Source organism: Macrobrachium rosenbergii, chromosome 5, assembly GCF_040412425.1.
Source record: "Macrobrachium rosenbergii isolate ZJJX-2024 chromosome 5, ASM4041242v1, whole genome shotgun sequence".
In the NCBI taxonomy this organism is placed as follows: domain Eukaryota; kingdom Metazoa; phylum Arthropoda; class Malacostraca; order Decapoda; family Palaemonidae; genus Macrobrachium; species Macrobrachium rosenbergii.
The window spans coordinates 36,330,422-36,349,491 of record NC_089745.1 but is presented as its reverse complement, the minus strand read 5'-3'; the positions used below and the strand labels follow the sequence as shown (position 1 = coordinate 36,349,491).

General features: G+C 37.6%; 1 protein-coding gene across 5 annotated transcripts in view; it reads left to right on the top strand.

Moving 5' to 3' along the window:
* frc (fringe connection) overlaps positions 1–19,070 on the top strand; it is a 95,653-nt gene that overhangs the window by 51,311 nt on the left and 25,272 nt on the right. For all 5 annotated transcript variants that reach the window (XM_067104001.1, XM_067103999.1, XM_067104002.1 and 2 more), the window contains exon 7: positions 6,999–7,228. In XM_067104001.1, the coding sequence (XP_066960102.1) occupies positions 6,999–7,228 (230 nt within the window). The remainder of the gene's footprint in view (positions 1–6,998; positions 7,229–19,070) is intronic.

Genomic DNA, 19,070 nt, shown 5'->3' with positions numbered 1-19,070 from the left:
GACCTTGGCTCAAATCTAAATAAAATCTTAGCTGACATCTAAACTCCTTCACCATATAAGGTTAATCATGTAAGTTATGTACATAATTGGAACAAAAAGTGATTAGCAAATGAGTGTTGGCAGTATGTAGTAATTTTTTTTCATAAACATAAGCACTCTATTTTTAGTGTTCTCCCACTAATATCGTCTGCATCTGCTGTAGTATACACCTTAGGGAGATGCCTCTTTCTCCTGGTAGCTATAAAATTAGTAAACAGTTCCTTGTATCAAAATATGTAGCACAAGTAAAATATATATGTGTTTATGGAGTATGAAGATTTTAAGTAATAAGGAAGGTGTATTATTTTTAATTGAAATGATTCAGTGTTATTTTTTGTGCTGTTTGATTTGCATATTGTACTATCATATATTGATGACTTTAGGTGTGGCACCAGGTCCTCATATGAATACAAAGATATAATATTTTTGGATAATTTGTTGGATCACACATATGTTTTTATTCAGTCATTTTGTATTAGCCTCAAGGCTTCAGTAAGTTTTCCATAATAGAAAAAATTATATATTTTAAGGTTTGCATTGACATTTTTACCACCATATGTTAGTGACCATTTTTGTTGTGGTGCCAGTTGTTCATATTGATAAATGCTACTGTAATTTATTGTTTATTTACACTGGTAAAATAGCATATAGAAAAAATGGGTGTCCTAAGAAAAATTAAAATTTGGCAAGCTCACAAGGTGTAATGGATGCTGAAACAGTGTCACCAATGTTTACCTGCAAGTGTGGATTTATTATGTTGCCAGGGTAACCTGTTCACCATGTGCTATACAGTGCTTCACCTACTTGGTTTTGTTTTGTGCATTATCTTCAACATAAAAAGCAGAATCAATGATTTTGTCCCTTGCGTAAAGTGAGGATGTGTTTAAGGAGGATGTGAGCATTCAGGCATAGTAATTCTAGACTTGAACTGAGTATGGTCAAGAGGAGGAAAAATATATAGGAAAACTTATTGGTTATATCAGGTTATCTTAGGGGCCTACTCCATAGTATCCAAAGAATGTTTAGGCTAATGCACTCCACTGTAACGGACGGTTCTCCTCCCATCAAGAGGTATAAGGAGAAAAGTGTTCTTGGGACAGTCCGAAGTCTCTTGGGTTCTCAAGCGCCCAGTTTTAATGCCGAAGCATTCAGACCTTCCTCATAAGCATCCGTCACCCTCTTTTCATCGTTCTCTCGCTCGCCAATTTCGTCCGATAAGGGGGAAGCTGAGCAAGACATAGACCCTTCTTCAGCTTATTCCAGTTTGCTGAAGTTCTTTTTAGCAAACTTTACAGATTTCTTTGAGCCTGCTTCTCCGGATTCACCTGCTTCTACAGTCTACATTCCTTATGAGGAAACGAGCTTCCAAGAGTTTCTGTCTCCCCAAGTTAGTTCTTTCCTCCTCCTTGAAGAAAGTCCTTCAAGAGGTGGATAAGTGGTTAGCCACAAAGAAGGAGCTAAGTAAAGCTACACCTTTGCCTTCCCTCCTTCGAAGCTTTTAAAGAAGATGTACTGCTTTTATGCCACCAGAGAGACTCCTTCCTTGGGAGTTTCTGCCTCCTCCCAAGGGGATCTCTATGTTCTGAGCTAAGATCATGTTTTCCCTCACCTGATCTTGACCACCTCGTCTGGAATCATTTTGAAGTCATAGAGATCTTTAGCTTCCTTGACTGGATTATGGGAGCATTGGCGAGCAAGACCGAGGACTGCTCGGGCCTAGCAGAAGATTCCGCTGCTGACTGTTTGGGTGCATTATCCTGTGCTGACTAAGTAGTGAGGGATGGTTCCGCTGAGATTGCTTCCCTTTTCTCGACAGGGATTTTAAAGAAATGGGAGCTGTGGTGCTCTTTTGCCACAAAGGGAGTAACCACAACTAAGAAGTCAGCCCTCTCGTTCTCTCCCTTAGACAAGACCTACCTCTTCCCTCAATACACACTCAAGGAAGTGTTGTCTGCGCTGCAGAAAAAATCTACGACGGATCTCATAGCCCAGTCTGCCAAACATCCGAAGGAAACTCCATCTGTCGTTCCCAAGTCTTTCTCGCCCTTGCAGTCTCAGCCCTTTCGTGGAGGGAGATCGAGACCCCAGACTAGACCTCAAACCAACCTTCATCCCCCATCGAGGTCCGTCAAGAAATTGACCTTGAAGCCCACTGCCAAGAAGTGAGAATTTTGTCCTTTGCACCCCTGTTGGAGCCAGACTACATTTCTTTTTGGAGGAATGGTGCCGCAGAGGGGCAGAACTTGGTTTGTCCAAGTACTGAAGAGAGGCTACACCATTTCTTTCAAAGAGAAGCCTCCTGTGTCCAAGTCGCCGATCACCTTGACAGCTTACTCGGCAGGGTCTGAGAAGTTTTTGGCTCTTTCTTGAGAGGTCGAGTCCCTTATTCAAAAAGGGGCAGTAGAGGTGGTTATGGACAAAACGTCAAAGGGTTTCTACAACCGACTCTTCGTAGTCCCCAAGTCATCGGGGGGCTGGGGACCTGTTCAGGATGTCAGTGCCCAGAACTTATTTGTGGTGAAAACGAAGTTTCACATGAAGAGGAACTGCTCAGTCATGTCCTCTCTCCATCAGGGTGACTGGATGGTCACCCTTGACATGAGGATGTGTGCGTCCATGTCCCAATCCACCCAGACTCCAGGAAATTTCTGAGGTTCATCTTTCAGGGCAAAGTTCTCCAATTTCGGGCCCTTTGCTTTGGTCTGTCCACAGCCCCACAGGTCTTCACTCAGATCCTTGCTCCTCTTGCCAAATGGCTTCATCTTCTCAGGACCAACGTATCCCTTCTACTTGGACGATTGGCTTCGCCGCTCCAGTTTGGAAGAGCAGTGCGCAGAGGACTTGAAGAAAACTCTTTGCCTAAAACAGGAGTTAGGCATCTTGATCAACCCTCAAAAATCACAGATGACCCCGACACAGAGGATTCCCTATTTGGGGATGATTCTGGACCCTCGAGTTTTTCGGGTCTTTCTTTCCCCCCAAAAGGATCGAATCTTGTCTTCAGACTGTTCGAGAGTTTCTCTCTCACTTGACTTGCTCAGTGGTCCAGTGGATGAGTCTCCTGGGCACGTTGGCCTCAGTGGAACAGTTCGTGAAGGAAGGCAGGCTTCACATGACGCTCCTGCAGTTTTATCTAAAGGCAAACTGATGCAGGAAGACCGAGTGGGACTCCTTCGTCTTCCCGATCTCATCAGAGATCAAGGGGGATCTTCGATGGTGGTTGTCAGAAGAACAACTTCATGAGCAGTTGGATCTGGTCAAGATTGAGTAGAATTGGGTCTGTACCACCAGAACAATCTGTTGTTGAATACACTCCATGAAACAGCATCCATGGCCTTGTGAGGAAGTTGCACCCAGAGAGGAAGCAGCACTGTGGCATGGGAATATGATGGAAGTAGTAATGGCATTTTAGTACGCTGAGCTGCAGGAAACAGCAAGTTCGTTGGTTTAAAACCTGGAGATGTGTTGCATCAAGAGAGGAAAAAGTTAAGCATATCTTAGTTTAACCAGACCACTGAGCTGATTAACAGCTCTCCTAGGGCTGGCCCAAAGGATTAGATTTATTTTATGTGGCTAAGAACCAACTGGTTACCTAGCAATGGGACCTACAGCTTATTGTGGAATCCGAACCACATTATGACGTGAAATGAATTTCTATTACCAGAAATAAATTCCTCTAATTCTTCATTGGCCAGTCGGAGAGTCAAACGCTGGGCCAATAGCATGCTAGCTGAGAGCTCTATCCACCCCTCTAATGACGAACTATCAAGAGAGGAAGGCCAGCCTATATTCTGTGAGAGCCAACTCCTCATACCTCATGCATCCTTCTCCAGCAGTAAGGGACCCTTGTCACAACATTGCCCACTAATAACAGCTCTCCTTCACAGAGGGAGAGGTAGATGGAGAAAGCAGTGTTCTATTACAGACTGAGGAGTGTGATGAAACATTATCTGGGATTTTGGGGCAAGGCATTTAATAGGATCTCATCAGCATGAATTGGAACCACTGGTCTACATCCCAACTCTCACCCATTCTTGTGCAGTGAACACATATTTTTGAGAGCGTAGACTCAATAGGTGTGGGCTTTTGTACAGGAAGATATTAAGGGGCTGCATGTCTTACCTAACAGTCCCTGACACAAGTACTGTACTGGGGCATAATAAAAATTGGTGACTCACAAACAGTAGCTTCAGTGTAGAAAGTTACAGAATTAATTAATCCAGTCATCACTGCTCCTCACATTACACATTATCCTATTCTATCTCAGGAAAAAAGGCACCCTGGGAATTTAATGTTAATTTAACACTGAACAAGAAATTTTTTATAATTTTGATGAGTTCAACCAAAATACCCAAAGAACAACAAAAACTAAAGACAGATTTCTCTTGAAAATGAAAAGCTCTTAGGTAGTCACAAACTGTAGAACCTCCTCACACCCCTACTGAAAGCTGCAATGGTATGTCAGATAAATGCAATGATAATAAATGGGTAAATTAAATTTATCATGAAGTGTGCCCTTACCAAGAAACAGCAAAGATAGGGTACTTAATCAAATCCTGTAGAGGGAGACAGATCAAGAAAGCTGGCAAAACAACTGAGAGTGCACTAAGATGATCAAGTGGAGCGCTCTTGAGCAGCTGAAACTTCTGAGTTATATAGTGGAGGGGTACACCCAGCCAGTTGGAGTGGGTGCAACTGTGTAGCTAAGACAAATTCATTAAGTAAATATCTTTTGATTAATGGGTTTTAGTGAACAATTAGATGTTCCCTCAGGTCCGATCATAAGAGGGGGTCATATATTATCTGTGTGTAAAAAGTGTAGACATGCCTCATCCTAACTTATTAGCAACTACAAGCAACTGGCACAGAGTCAAGATGTAGCCTTCCAGGTTACTTGTCTACAGATCTCATTGCTAGTAGGTCCTTAATACTACCTGTAACCCAATCGCCAGATACATTCTTTGCCATGGTAACAAAGTGTGAAATGGATATTGTTACTTGATCTTGTTCATCTTTAACCCCTGTCTTGATCTTGTATACTTCCCTTGCCTAAAGGGTTGCTCTGAACCTCTCCTCCTTGTACTTTAATAATTCAGTCAGTATATAATAATGGGTTTGTGTTGCAACAAACTTATGTTTTTAAAGCATTTTTTATATCATTAATCATATAGGGAATACTCTTCTTTCCCAGCAAGCTTGTTTCGTTATTATTCCAAGTAAACTTTTTATAATGTGTTTTTTGTACAAACCTATTAATCACCTAAGGGATATTCTTCTTTACCTGCAAGCATGTTTCTCTATATTCCACAAAAAGTGAGATTTAAATGGAAGCAGTACACTCATTTCTGTTCTACAGCTGACCCGTAAACTTTGCAGATTTCAAGTTCGCTGCTATCCCTACTTACAGGCTTATCTCTAAAATTAAATGGCTAGAAATGCAAAGAAAGCTAAAAAATTCATAAAATGTTTGTACATATTGACATTGATTAAACTGTGCACAAACCTATTGTAAAAAGTAAAATTTTCAAAAAAGGTTTCTAATAAACACACTCCTGTTCTAACTGCAAACAACACTTGCAATTGAAAAAAATTTAAGTAAAAGCAAAAAAGTGTTTATTTTTTACCATAAATTATGTACATTTATCCTAAGATTGAGCCTGTTTATAATGTTTTTAAAAAATTATTTAGTTATCAAATTGGTATGGTATACAAAAGCCTACTCAGTGATTGCATTACTCAATACATTTAGTAACATATTTGTACCCAACATCGCTTTCTAGCTTCATAGTTCTCTCTCCACATCTCATTTACTATATAATATTTAATCCTGTTAAAGATATATTACAGTGATATTATTTTTACAGTAAAGTACTATATACTACAATGTAATCATTACACTATCCAAGAGTACTTGAAACTGCCCACTCAAAACAGCACCTGTGACTGTGGTCATTGTCTCAATTGTAGCATTCATTTCTTATACAGTATTGCATTTTTTTATTTTGCAGAACTCCATAGCAATGACAGCTTTTAATCATTTAGTCTTATATTCATAAAAAACCACAGTAAACAAAAGAGGGCAGGACAAATGCTTTTGAGATTATGCAAAGATTAGAAACAAAAGAATTAAGGAAGCTTTTAATGAACTAAAACAAGAAACTAAACTATTGTGCAAGGTTTTGTGAGAGTGAGACCATTGGGAACATTAACTTATAGTTGTAATAATATTTAGCATAAAGTAAAGAAAACTGGTGTGTATTACCTTATATATTACTGATAACTGTAAAGTAGTTACAGTAGTCCCTCAGTTTTGGACTTCTTTACTTATCAACTAACTTTTTATGATGGTTTTGCTTGGTGACTTTTAAGAAATTATGAATTTTGCAGATGAAATTTTTTCAGATTACGAAATAAGAGTAAATTACATTTTAGCTTTGGCTGGATAATATGTGGAATTAAAATTAGCTCTGGGATATCTTGAATATTCAGTAGAGTGTTTTTGTTATATATCAGATTTTACCACATACCAGAAGGCCAGACCCTTGAAACATCTGATAATTTGAGGGTTTACTGCACTGATATGTCTCAAGTTAAGTTACCTAAGGTATTATTGTGTTCAATTTAATGTTACTGTATTTCCTAAACCACCAGTTGCAAGTAGCCTAGCCTTGTCTATGTGGCTGGTGTGTTGCCACATTCTAAAAGACAAATGATTACAGTTTTTTTAAATTTTTAATTCATGGGGGGTGGAACATCTTCAGAGGAACAACTGCAATGATTTAGGTTATAGCCTCAGGACATGAGTAAGTTTTCCTGGAGAGAAAAATTTCCATGTTTGATATAAGGTGTAATGTCATTTTAAAGAACTTTACATTTGATCTTGAGTCTCGGCAATATTAATTAGAGTGTAGTGTATGAAATGTCATTAATGTTGTTTCTCTTCTTTTCATTTTTTACAGGGAATGGATTTCGAGGGTTGGAATGATGTTTGGTTTGTCTTACAATTCCTGATGTCCTGTATAATGGGATTCATACTGATGTTTTCTGTCATGCTGTGCACTCAGTACAATTCAGCCCTCACAACAACTATAATTGGCTGTCTAAAGAATATACTTGTTACTTATCTAGGGATGATCATCGGTGGAGATTATGTGTTCTCAGTATACAACTTCTTAGGCTTAAATATCAGGTGAGTGCAAAAGTGTTTTGTAATTTTCATAGTTATATAAGAATATGCTTGTCCCTCTGGTAAGACATGCATGTGCAATGATACAATTTTTATACAATATTGTCACATTCTGCTCATTCTGCAGGCAGTAATATGTTACCAGGTGTCACTGGAAAATTTTCAATGCATAATTTAGACCTGCAATTGATAAGCGAGTATTATCCCTAAAAGCAGTTATTTTTGTTTTGAGTAAATTTAAAGTTTAGGGGTATATCTGCAGGGTTGTTCACTAAGGAAAAATGATCTTAGTGGAAAGGACAAATCTTTAGATTTCCAGATATATTTATGTCCAAGTGCAAATTCGACTTTATAGATCCTGTAATTGGCAAGTTTTGCCAAGAACATGAAAATCTGTTCCTTTGAAATTTATATTAAGTCATCTTTGATGATTACCACTGTCATGTAAATACGGTGATGCAGATAAGTTCCTTTTGATTACTGCCATAATTATTAATTCTGCTATTGCTATGAAAAGCATCACTGAGGCAGGTTTCCCCTCTTTTTAGAGGCTATGTATTTGTTGTAGATTACGGTATCCTCTACCAGGTATGATTTACTTCATTATTTACCTAAATTGGTCAGTATATTATGCAAATAGGCTAAAAAGTATGCCTAAATTTTCCTCCTGAAGCTGTGCCAATAATAGCAGAGACCTCAACTTTTGCAGTAAGCAGTAATATTTTACCTTTTATAAAGAGGTCAGCATAATAGGGAAGAGTTTAGATTAGAAGGTAACCTGATTGAGTCAAGCTACCAGTTAAATGTCAGAATAAAAGAATTCATTAAATATATTTAAAGGTGATGCGTGGTTTAGCAAGGATGCTGTTAATATTTATGTGATCATTTCTCATCATATCATAATTAATATTTGTACATCAGCTTTTTCCTTTGTGAGGCTAGACATTTTTGACTAAGTATTCCTCAGCACCTTCTCATCACATCTCCAGACCTTCTCAGTAATTGAAACTTCAGTATGATATCCAGCTGCTGAACACCACATATTTCTTTCTTTCTTTCTTTTTTTTGAATCTTTGGCTGAAAATCCTTTTGGACAGAGTCATCTGACTATAAACCCATGAGAACCCCCAAAGAGAAATCAGCCTGCAGAGAGAGAGAGAGAGAGAGAAGGTATGTATAGGAAAAGCGATAAATATGTGGAAATAGAAAATAAAACCAATACCCATACATCTGAATTTAGCAGATTTCGGTAGAAAGCAAAAATGAATTTGCTCCTCACTTAACCCTTAATGGACGGATCCCCTCAATGGAGGATCTAAAACAAGTTTCGGGTGGCGGACGGATCCCCTCTGAGGAGGATTAATATTATGCGCCATACGATTTGTCTGTATCGAGCGGGAAAGAGTTTCCAGTACTTCAGTGGCCCATAAATGAATTGTGGCAACTAAAGAATTCAGCTCAGCTCGATCATGGGCATCTTGGGAGCTTCAATATTGTTCTTGACTTGGAGGGGGGGAATGTCTTGCTCTTTTCTCTGCCATGATGTCTTTTTATTTATTTTTACTCATAAATATACCCAGGGATTACTGTTGGTTTTAGTTCTTATCTTTTATGATATGATGCAGTTATAGTTGTAATTTTGCCAGAAATATTAGAAAAAAACATGTATGAATCCAAAACAAGTTACCTCATTTCCTGATCTCAGTAAATTTATGTAAATATTTTACAACAAATATGCTTAGAATTTGTTACTGGTTTAAGTTCTTATCTGTTATGATATTGTGTTGAGTTGTAATTATAATTTTACAAAATAAAATAAAATAAATTATTAGAAAAAACATGTATAACTTGGTAAAATTTACGAGTGCTTTGTAAAAGAAGCCCCACACAGGGTTGTAAATATTCACTCTGAACTTCTCATGGAAGGTATGGAAAATTTTTTAGAATTTTTTTCGTACACCATGTGCATTTGCATATCTTCCTCTTTCCATTGGTGTTTTTTTTTTTTTTCTAAAATTGTCCAACCTTAAAGTTTGCCCGGTCTGGGGGTGTGCATTATATATAATTAGCCCATCCCTTAAGGGTTACATATTCGGAGAAAAAAAGATTCCACAACTGCACTGGGTAAACTATTCCACATTCTAGTTGTAGCCAAGATAAAACTCCTACCAAACTGGGTAGTATTCAACCTGTTACTAGAAAATGAGCCACTGTCTGTAGCAGCCTGCATAGTGTTGCAAGCTAGTTCAGGCAAAGAAGAGTGTAGAGGATGTTTGTTGTTGCAGTATATTTTTTGCAACAAACATAATTAACTGACTTTGTGCCAACAGTCAGCATAAAGAGTTTGCAAAACAAACTTGCCAGGAGTTTAGGATGAGAGTCAGCACTGGAAGAACACACTAGAGAACAGTACTGCAAACAAGAAAAAAAAGTCTCAAAACTTAGTTAATAATAGCTTCATCACAAAACACTCAAAAACATTTCCATAAGATACCAACTACTACAGGAACTGAAGAAACAGTGTTACGTATATGCTTCCCAAAAGTCAGTTTCTTATCAAACCCTGTGCCTAAAGTTTCAAATCAAAAGTTGCACCTAAAATCTGAAAAGAGTCACTGACATTTAAAGCCTTCCATTTAAATATAAATCAAGATGCAAAGACAAAAGTGTTCTGGATTGACTATCATACTGTGAGTTTTAGAAGGGTTAAGCTTCATGCCCCAAAACCTACTCCACTAATGAATACATGCCAGATATCTATGTAACCTAAGGGTTGGCCTCTTCATGACAAGGTTCAAGAGGAAGCTAGAGGTCAATTGTTCTGTAGTTCCAGATCTCTTTGTTGTGGCAGAGGACTCCCTTCAACATCCTTGGGACAACATGGACGTCTACACTTTTCTTACTTTTGCCTGATCCTAATGTCCTGAACAGTGTGATGATTTCCCAGAATCTCAGGATGACTCTTGTAGCTCCTTTATGGCCTCAAGCAGAACGGTTTCCGGATCTTCTAACTCTGCTCTCAGCAGTTCTTAGAGAAATACCCCTATGCACAATCTTCTCTGTCAACTGAGCGATACCATCAATCGGTAACATCCCCATCTCTTCATGGTTGGAGACTATCCAGTATCTCCTGCGAGTGAAAGGCTTTTCTCACAGAGCAGCGACACAGAAGATCTTCTTGAACCATGTATCGGGAAATGGGCCGTCTACTGTGATTGGTTTGTCGACGGGGTTTTTCTCCCCTCAGAACCTCTATTCAGCAGATAGCTGATTGTCTGATGTTCCTCAGAACAGAAAAACACCTTTCTGTTTCTGCTATTAAGGGCTACAGGGTTGCCTTGGGATTCGTTCTTCGTTTGAAAGACGTGGACCTAACTTCATCTTGGGAAATCTCTATGCTGCTCAAAAGTTTTGAACAGTCTTGTGTTCTTGAGAACTGAAACCTCCTACCTGTGATCCGACTCTGGTGCTAAATAGTCTTACTCGAGCCCCATATGAACCATTACGTCGGTCACCGGACAGGAACTTCACCCTCAAGATGGTTTTCCTTCTAGCCTTGGCTGCTTCTAAGAGAGAGGGCGAACTCCATGGCCTAGCTTTTGATGTTAAACATATCAGGGGTTGGAAGTCAGTAGCATTTGAATTTGTCATGGAATTCGTGGCTAAGACTTAAAACCCCTCAGTTCATGATGACAGGTTTACCTCCTTTTCCATCCCTTCCCTTGGGGATTTTGTTAACAGTGATTCAGATGAATTGCTCCTTTGCCCTGTCAGAGCACTGCATTCTTATCTAAAAAGTACTCAGCATCTCAGGCCTGGATGCTGAAGACTTTTTGTTAGCAGAGGCCAGATCAAGAAAGAAGTGTCCAAGAATACTATTTCGTTTTGGCTTTGGAAGTAATTGGGCATGCCTGCTCCTCCTCATCATTTTCTACTGCCAATACTGTACATGCAAGAGCACATGACATTGGAGGACTAAGCTTCTCCTTGGCATTCAAGAAGAACTTATCTGCTTATAGTATACTGAATGCTGGTTCTTGGCTCTGCCAAACCACATTCACTTCCTTCTACCTGAGGGACATTGCCCACAGGTCCTTGGATTTTTTTCCCTTGTGTAGCTCATCTACTGCCCCTAGCAGGACAGTTTTTTTTGCATCTTGCCTAAGATGATGGTATCAAAGTGAGGATGATTGAGATGACTGGTCTCTTTTCCTTCCCCCGTTTTCCTTTCTTCTCTACATATGGGCTGTAAGAATATGGTTCCATCATACGCTGGAACGGGCCAGATACAGTTGAGTGAAGTAACCTTACTGTTAGATTGTTTATATTCTACACGAATATACCTAGCAAGGAGAGAGAGGAATGATAACAAACATGTATAGATGGCTACCTTAGTTTGTTATCTAAACAGATATAGGTCTTTAACTTCCTCTAATGCAGTGAATTTCTGCATTGGACTTAGCTTGGTAATCTGACTATGGATACCCATGTATCTAACAGGTCAGAGGCTTAGGTTTGCTTCCTTTGAATTTTCTTATTCAGGAAGTATGACCAGGTGTGCCGAACCTCCAGTCGGTCCAAGATTCTCTTACCTCCCACCCCCCCTCCATGTGGGACCACCTTGACATGGTAAGGGGGCTCTTGAACCCCAGGAATCTGTTCCCGGGTTTGAGTCCAAGAGTCCCATATACCATTTTATATTTTTTAAAATTAAATTTTGTGGAATTTTCCACTTGTGCTAAAATTTATTGGATCTTATAAATAGGAAAAGATATCATAACTGGGATTGGGTTTATATCCGAAGCTAAATAGTGGGAACTGTGGTAGGACCATCAACTGCCTGATAATGTTAGGACCTGAGAGATATCAGGCGGAACTATTCTTTAGGGCTGGACCATGGATTCCAGGGGGGTCTGGTTCTGGGGATAGGACTCTCAGCATTCTATCCAGTTTGCCCATAACATGATTAGAGTGGGGATGATAGTATTCTCGTAATACCCTCAGTCCTAGCAAGCGGGATGTTCCTCGTTGGATGAGTCGGTAGAGTTCTTGACTAGCACTCTGCTAGGCCCGAGTTCGAGTCTTCGGCCGGCCAATGAAGAATTAGAGTAATTTGTTTCTGGTGATAGAAATTCATTTCTCGCTATAATGTGGTTCGGATTCCACAATAAGCTATAGGTCCCGTTGCTAAGTAACCAATTGGTTCTTAGCCATGTAAAATAAGTCTAATCCTTCGGGCCAGTGGTCTGGTTAAACTAAGGTACAGTATACAGTACTTAACCCAGCAAGCAGGTCTGGCATACACCTGGGCCACTCTAATCATATTGTGCCATCTCCCTTGGGGTAGGGTAGGGAAGCGGACATATGGAAGCCAGTCTTCACTTGTGCCACTGGTGGAAGAATAAAACTCCATGAAAAACTGATATTATCTTTTTAAGGTTTTCAGGTTAATTTTTTTTTCTACCTCGAATCATTTGTGATAAGTGACAATAAAGATTTGAGTACCCCTGGGCCCTTTGATGGTAGTGACTCGGCACAGTTGACGACTGCTGGATCCTCTTCTTAACAATCTTTCTTTAGAAAAATAGAAAAATACTAATGTAATCACACTGGAACCGTGTGCTCCAGTACAAAACAAATCCAAAAGAAGTAAATATGGTCTTGATCCAACCTTTGACTCTCTCTTTGGGAGTGGAAGTTGGTCAAGGTTTTTAACCATGGAAACAGAACAACAAATTTCAGCCCTAAAGTTGGAAAACTTCTTGTTAAAAAGACACTCAGCAACAGAAATGTTGTTCAGACAAATAAAGATAAAGACGTGGTTTATGGAAGCCACAACAAAAAACCAGTCTGAAGACTTATTTGTTCATAAAAAATATTGACAGTGTGAATGTAAAAGTAAAGAACCATGAAACTATGAACAACATTCAGGGTACTATTGCAGTTCCTGAAAATAATGAAGAACCGGTTGATAAGAATATGCTGTTGGATTCTCTTAAAATGAGATATACCAAAATCCAAGATTGTGAGATATATATAATACCAAGTAAACAGAATAATAAAGTATTAAGAAGTGCAAAAATAAAATTTGAGGGTCAAGATCTACCTCAAAAAATAAAAATTTTTGGGCTAAAATAGAGAACTGAGGCCTTAAGTTCCAAAGCCACTACAATGTCAAAATTGTAGTAAATATGGACACACGAAGAAAAACTGGTGAAATGAACCTATATGTGCTTATTGTGGATCTGACGAACATGCCACCCAATGGAAATGTAGTGAGCCAAAATGTGTAAACTGTGGACAAGATCATCATGCAAGGTCCAAAGAGTGTATGTAATATATATACAATACAGAATTGAAAATGTTACAAGAAAGAACAGGGATGTTTATAAAAGAGGGTAAGCTGAAATTAAAAGTGAGAGGAATTCAAGATCCACCTAAGAAACATACATATTCTTCAATAACAAGAACCAATAATGAAACAAAAATGCACAGAAATAGAAGTAACGGAGCACAGAAAAGTGAATCGCAAGAAGAAATTAATGTTCAAGGGGAAAAAAAACTAAAATGGTAAAGAATAAAGAAACAGGTACAAATGATATGGATAACATTTTATCATATTCATTTGAAATATTAATGCAAATAGGAACACAGGAGGATGCTACTACGGAAGTAACAGAGGAGGGTCTTGATAGACTGGAAATTAAAGATAAAAAAGGCCTTTGGAAAGAACCCCACCCAAAACAAAGAAATTAACAATTTTTAGAGAAACATCAGTCAAACCAAAGACAAAAGATGTTAAGAAAGAACAAAAACAAAAACAAGTTAAGAATATACCAATATCTCCTAAAATAATAGTGAAACCTATGGACCCAGATATCTAAAACACCGAAGTGGAAGAGAACCGTACCATAGATAACAATGACTGTGTCAAGGGAGAAGTGATTACTCCATCGCCAATAATTGGTACAACAAGAACAAATAAAGAAATATACATGATAACACATATGGATGTAATGATTGTTTCATTGCATTGTGCTACAATAAAAAATGTAACAAAAGATGGTTTAATAAACATAAGAAATTTTATGAAATATAGAAAAAAGAAACCACAGTTTTGAGTACCCATGTTTTGAGATGATCTACCACTTAGCACCTTTGGCAAAGTCATACTTATTAGAGTTTTATAATCATTTATGGCTTCGAAATTTATTTTCAGATGAATGGCGTAAAGCAATAATAATTCCTATCACTAAACCTGGAAAGGATCCCAGTAATGTAAATAATTACAGACTAATTTCTTTAACAAGCTGCTTATGCAAATTGCTAGAGAAAATTGTAAATGCTTGACTATCATGGCACATTTGAGAAAATAAAATTTTGACTCCCACTCAGTTCGGGTCACAGTGTAACAGATCTACATTAGATTCTCTCTGTAACTTAGAAGACCATATACGTAGAGGTTTTGAACGAAAACAGATTACTGTAGCTGTCTTTTTTGACATTGAAAAAACATACAATACTACATAGAGGTATGCTATATTAAAAACTTTACAAAACAACAACAACCTTGGACATTTACCTAGGTTTATACAAAACTTTTGACAAATCACAGTTTTCAGGTGAGAATTGATGATGTTCTGTCTAGAACATTTCCACTTAAAAATGGTGTTCCACAGGGAAGCGTTCTTGGTGGCACACTGTTTACTTTAGTAATTAATGATATTAGTTATAATTTACCTATTGGCATTAAAAGTAACCTGTCTATGGATGATTTTGCCATATATTATTCAGCATCTCGAATGAAACATGCAGAACAAATCATTAATAAAATTATAGTAAACATAGATGAATGGGCCTCATCTGTAGGCTTTAAATTTTCAGTAGATAAAGCTAAAGGATTTATGTTTTATAAAAATAAAAAGTGGAATAAAGGTGAAGAAATAGATTTAAAAATCATAAACCATAGTATACCAATTGGCCAAACAGCAAAATTTTTAGGATTAGTATTTGATACTCACTTGAACTGGAAAGCCCACATGATATACGTAAAATCTAAATGCAAAAGAGCATTAAATCTAATTAGAAAACTATCGAACACTACCTGGGAAGCCGATAGACATACCCTTACTGTACTGTATAAAGCAACAGTTCTGTCCATCATTGATTATGGAAGCGAAGTATATGGCTCATTGATTATGGAAGCGAAGTATATGGCTCAGCATTGGACACAGTGCTGAAAATGTTAGACCCTGTTCACAATGAAGGCCTTAGAATATGCTCAGGAGTCTTTAGATCATCACCAAAATCATCTTTACAAGTTGAATGTGGTGAACTGCCTCTGTCTCTCCATAGAGAGCTAGTAACAATGAAAAGTGCTCTAAGAATTCAGACGAGTGATTCTCCAACAAAAAAATTATTTGAATTAAGAGATGCATTTATAAATAATCATCCACCACCTTTCCCAATTAGAGCTAGAAGATTGAGTCGCCAAATATAAATATACAAGTGCCTTCAATAGTAAAATCACCTCCTCTCTGGACAGTGAATAAAATGAGAACTTGTACACATCTGAAGTATCTATCAGAAAGTTACTCGTATACACCAGAACACCATAGACAACATACAATAGAGCATATAAGCTGAAATGGTCCACATTACGCAATATATACAGATGGATCTAAATCAGAACACGGAGTGGGATATGCTGCAGTGTCCCAAGACAAAACTTATCAGTTCTCTCTATACCTAATAATGCTTCAGTATTCACAGCAGAATTTTGTGGAATTGCATCAGCTATAAAAAATAATTTAAGAAACATCATTCAATAATTTTTTTATTTTTAGTGACTTGAGAAGCACTATAGAAGCTGTCTGGAGTTACAAATCAAAAAATAATATTGTACAACAAATTAAATTATTTCTCCATAACTTATATAATAATGGAAAAAATGTAGAAATATGTTGGAATCAAAGGAAATGAAAAGGCACAAAGCAGCCAAAGAGGCAACCCACATGACAAGATCAAATGTGAATATCCCTGTTGCTGGTTATGTAACACACATTAGTGAGTATCATAAATAAATGGCAATATACTGTATAAGGAATGAAGAACCTGCAAGTAATAAATTGAAACAAATAAAACGTAATGTTAAAAAATGGAGTTCATCATATCAGAGAGAGAGACACACTCAAGTGATTCCAACGCATCTCAGAATAGGCCATACTTGTCTGACACATGGGCACTTAACCTGTTAAGCGTCCCCCGCGGGTGAGCTCGCTGCTAATGTACCGTCACGCTTTTTCTTGCAATTAGCGGTCATATCACTGATGATAGTTTTTCAAAGTTAATATTGATTTTTATGCTTATAATTCATACTGTAGTTAAGAGTAGGAATTTTATTAAATGATGGGATAAAAAAATTATTAATACTACTATTATTTTATTTCATAAGACTACAAAATACTGAATGAAAAGTGTTATACATACATGCACTATTATTCTTTTGTATGCCAGTCTCTAAAGCAAGGGGCTACACACAATCCTACTTCACAATCCTTACACCAATACGAGCTGTCCCTTCTTATGTTGTTCTTCCGACACTGAGCACAAGTCCTTTGTGGCCTCTTCTTTTTATCTGTAGGTGGACAATACTCAGGAAAGTGCCTGCCAGTTAGCCGTGAAGGTTTCGCTGCAAGTCGTGGGGGCCTGTGTAAGGGAACAGGTCTTTCTTCTGCATATTTCATAATCAGTCTTTCACTAATCCTCAAAATAAATTCACGTCTTACAACCTTCCCACCAAGGGCTGTATATGTAACATAGCAATTTACAACAGACATGTCTAACAAATGTCGAAATACTTTCTTGTAATATTTCTTCAGTCTGTTTCTTGCGGTCGAAAAATGAACCAAGAGGTTATCAGACAAATCAACTCCGCCCATGTTTGCATTATAATCTGCAACTGCTTTCGGTTTATACATTTCTTTTCCTCTCCTAGATTTCACCTTCACCATAGAATCATCATGCATTGTACTCAGAACACATACATCCTTTTTATCTTTCCATTTCAGTACCATGGATTTTTTTTGGAATTCTGCTACTTTTTCACCTTTTTTCAGTTTAGTTCCTTTTATTTTTGCTGGCACGTCCTTTCTAGTGACCCTTGCAGTACCGACAGTGTCAGTTTCTTCATCCGCAAGTGCATCTGCCAATGTTGGACTTGTATAAAAATTATCTGTATATAAACAATAGCCCTTGTTCAAAAGATGGTCCATAAGAGAGGAAACAATTCTATTAGACACAGGAAGATCCATATATTTTTCCATGTATTGTGTATCCTTACCTGCATAAATGAAGAAGTTCCATATATAACCAGTAGAACGTTCACAAAGTTCATAAAACTTTATTCTAAACCTTTTACGTTTAGCTGGTATATACTGAACCCATGATAAATTTCCCTTCCAGCCTAACAAAGACTCATCAACAGAAACTTGGAATGTAATTGTTCATAAATTTCTTCAAAATAAGATCAGTGAATGGCTTTATTTTTGCTAACTTTCTTCCTGGTCCTTCTGTTATAGTACTATTGTCAACCAAATGTAAGAATTTATGCAACAAGTCAAATCTACGGCCACTCATTACCTTTCGAAAAAAAGGAGAAGAAACACTCTCTTGTGTTGAGAAATACATTGAATTGTCACACTTAGAATCAGTTCCCTGTAAAATAAGTAGACCTATAAAGACTTTCATTTTGCTTGCACAAGTGTCAAACCATCTATGTACTCGTGATTGTGGAGACAAATGTTCTACAATCTCATCCAGAAACTGATTTGCAAATCTGTTTGTTTCTTTCACTAGGTAATCAATGATTTCATCATCTAAGTATTTCTCAAAATATTCTAATGGATTCTCTTTATCCTCAACTGAAAATTTCTCGCCGGGATCAGCAACAAAAGTAAAGGGATCTCTCTCTCTCCCTCTCGGAGTCCAGTCACTTGGCAATGACAAGTCATCTTCACTTCCGCTATCGGAAGAAAAGTTTGTTTCTTCAATATCCTCATCACTGGAGGATTCAGAACTAGAGCTCTCATCATCAAATATGTCTTCAGTATCAGACACCTCGTCTAGGATATGATTTATCTCACTTGAAGACATACGCCTCCTCTTTGTGACATTCATTACTGAAGACATCAAAGCCATGTTGTCTCTGAAAATGCCTGAAGCGTACTGAAAAAAAAATAGTCATCTAGGCATCAAGCGACCAACTAAAAAGAGTTGCCAGTCAGGAAATAAGTCATCAATTACAGCTTACGTATTCTAAGAGTGTTACCAAATGATGTTCCAACATTTTCCATACGAGTAAACGTATTATTACGCGGCTGACAGCTTGAAAAGCACAGTTAAAGTCTTGAACGTAATGTCCCGTTGAAGGCGCTACATATTATTACGTGGGTGACGCTTAACAGGTTAATGAGCAGCCCATGTGGCCCGGCTACCAAGTGCTTAGAGTGGAAGGTGATAATAACGGTCAGACGTGTTTTGTGAGTGTCCAAAGTATGACCAACAGCGACTGTCAACTTTTGGGAATAAATCAAAAAGAAATTTTGTCAGAATCTTTTACAATTTCAGTTGTTCCCATTTTGCTGCTAATGAGGAACTGTGAATTAATTAATAAAAATAAAATATAAAAATAAGTAAATAATAAAAGCACGAAAACTTATAGCATTTGTTAAATTAGAAAAAAAGCTATATTTTAAAATATTAACTTTAATTTTAACTTAATTTTAATATACCTTTTTAGTGTGTATGTAAGGAAGCATGAGTAAATGTATTTATTGTATGTGTT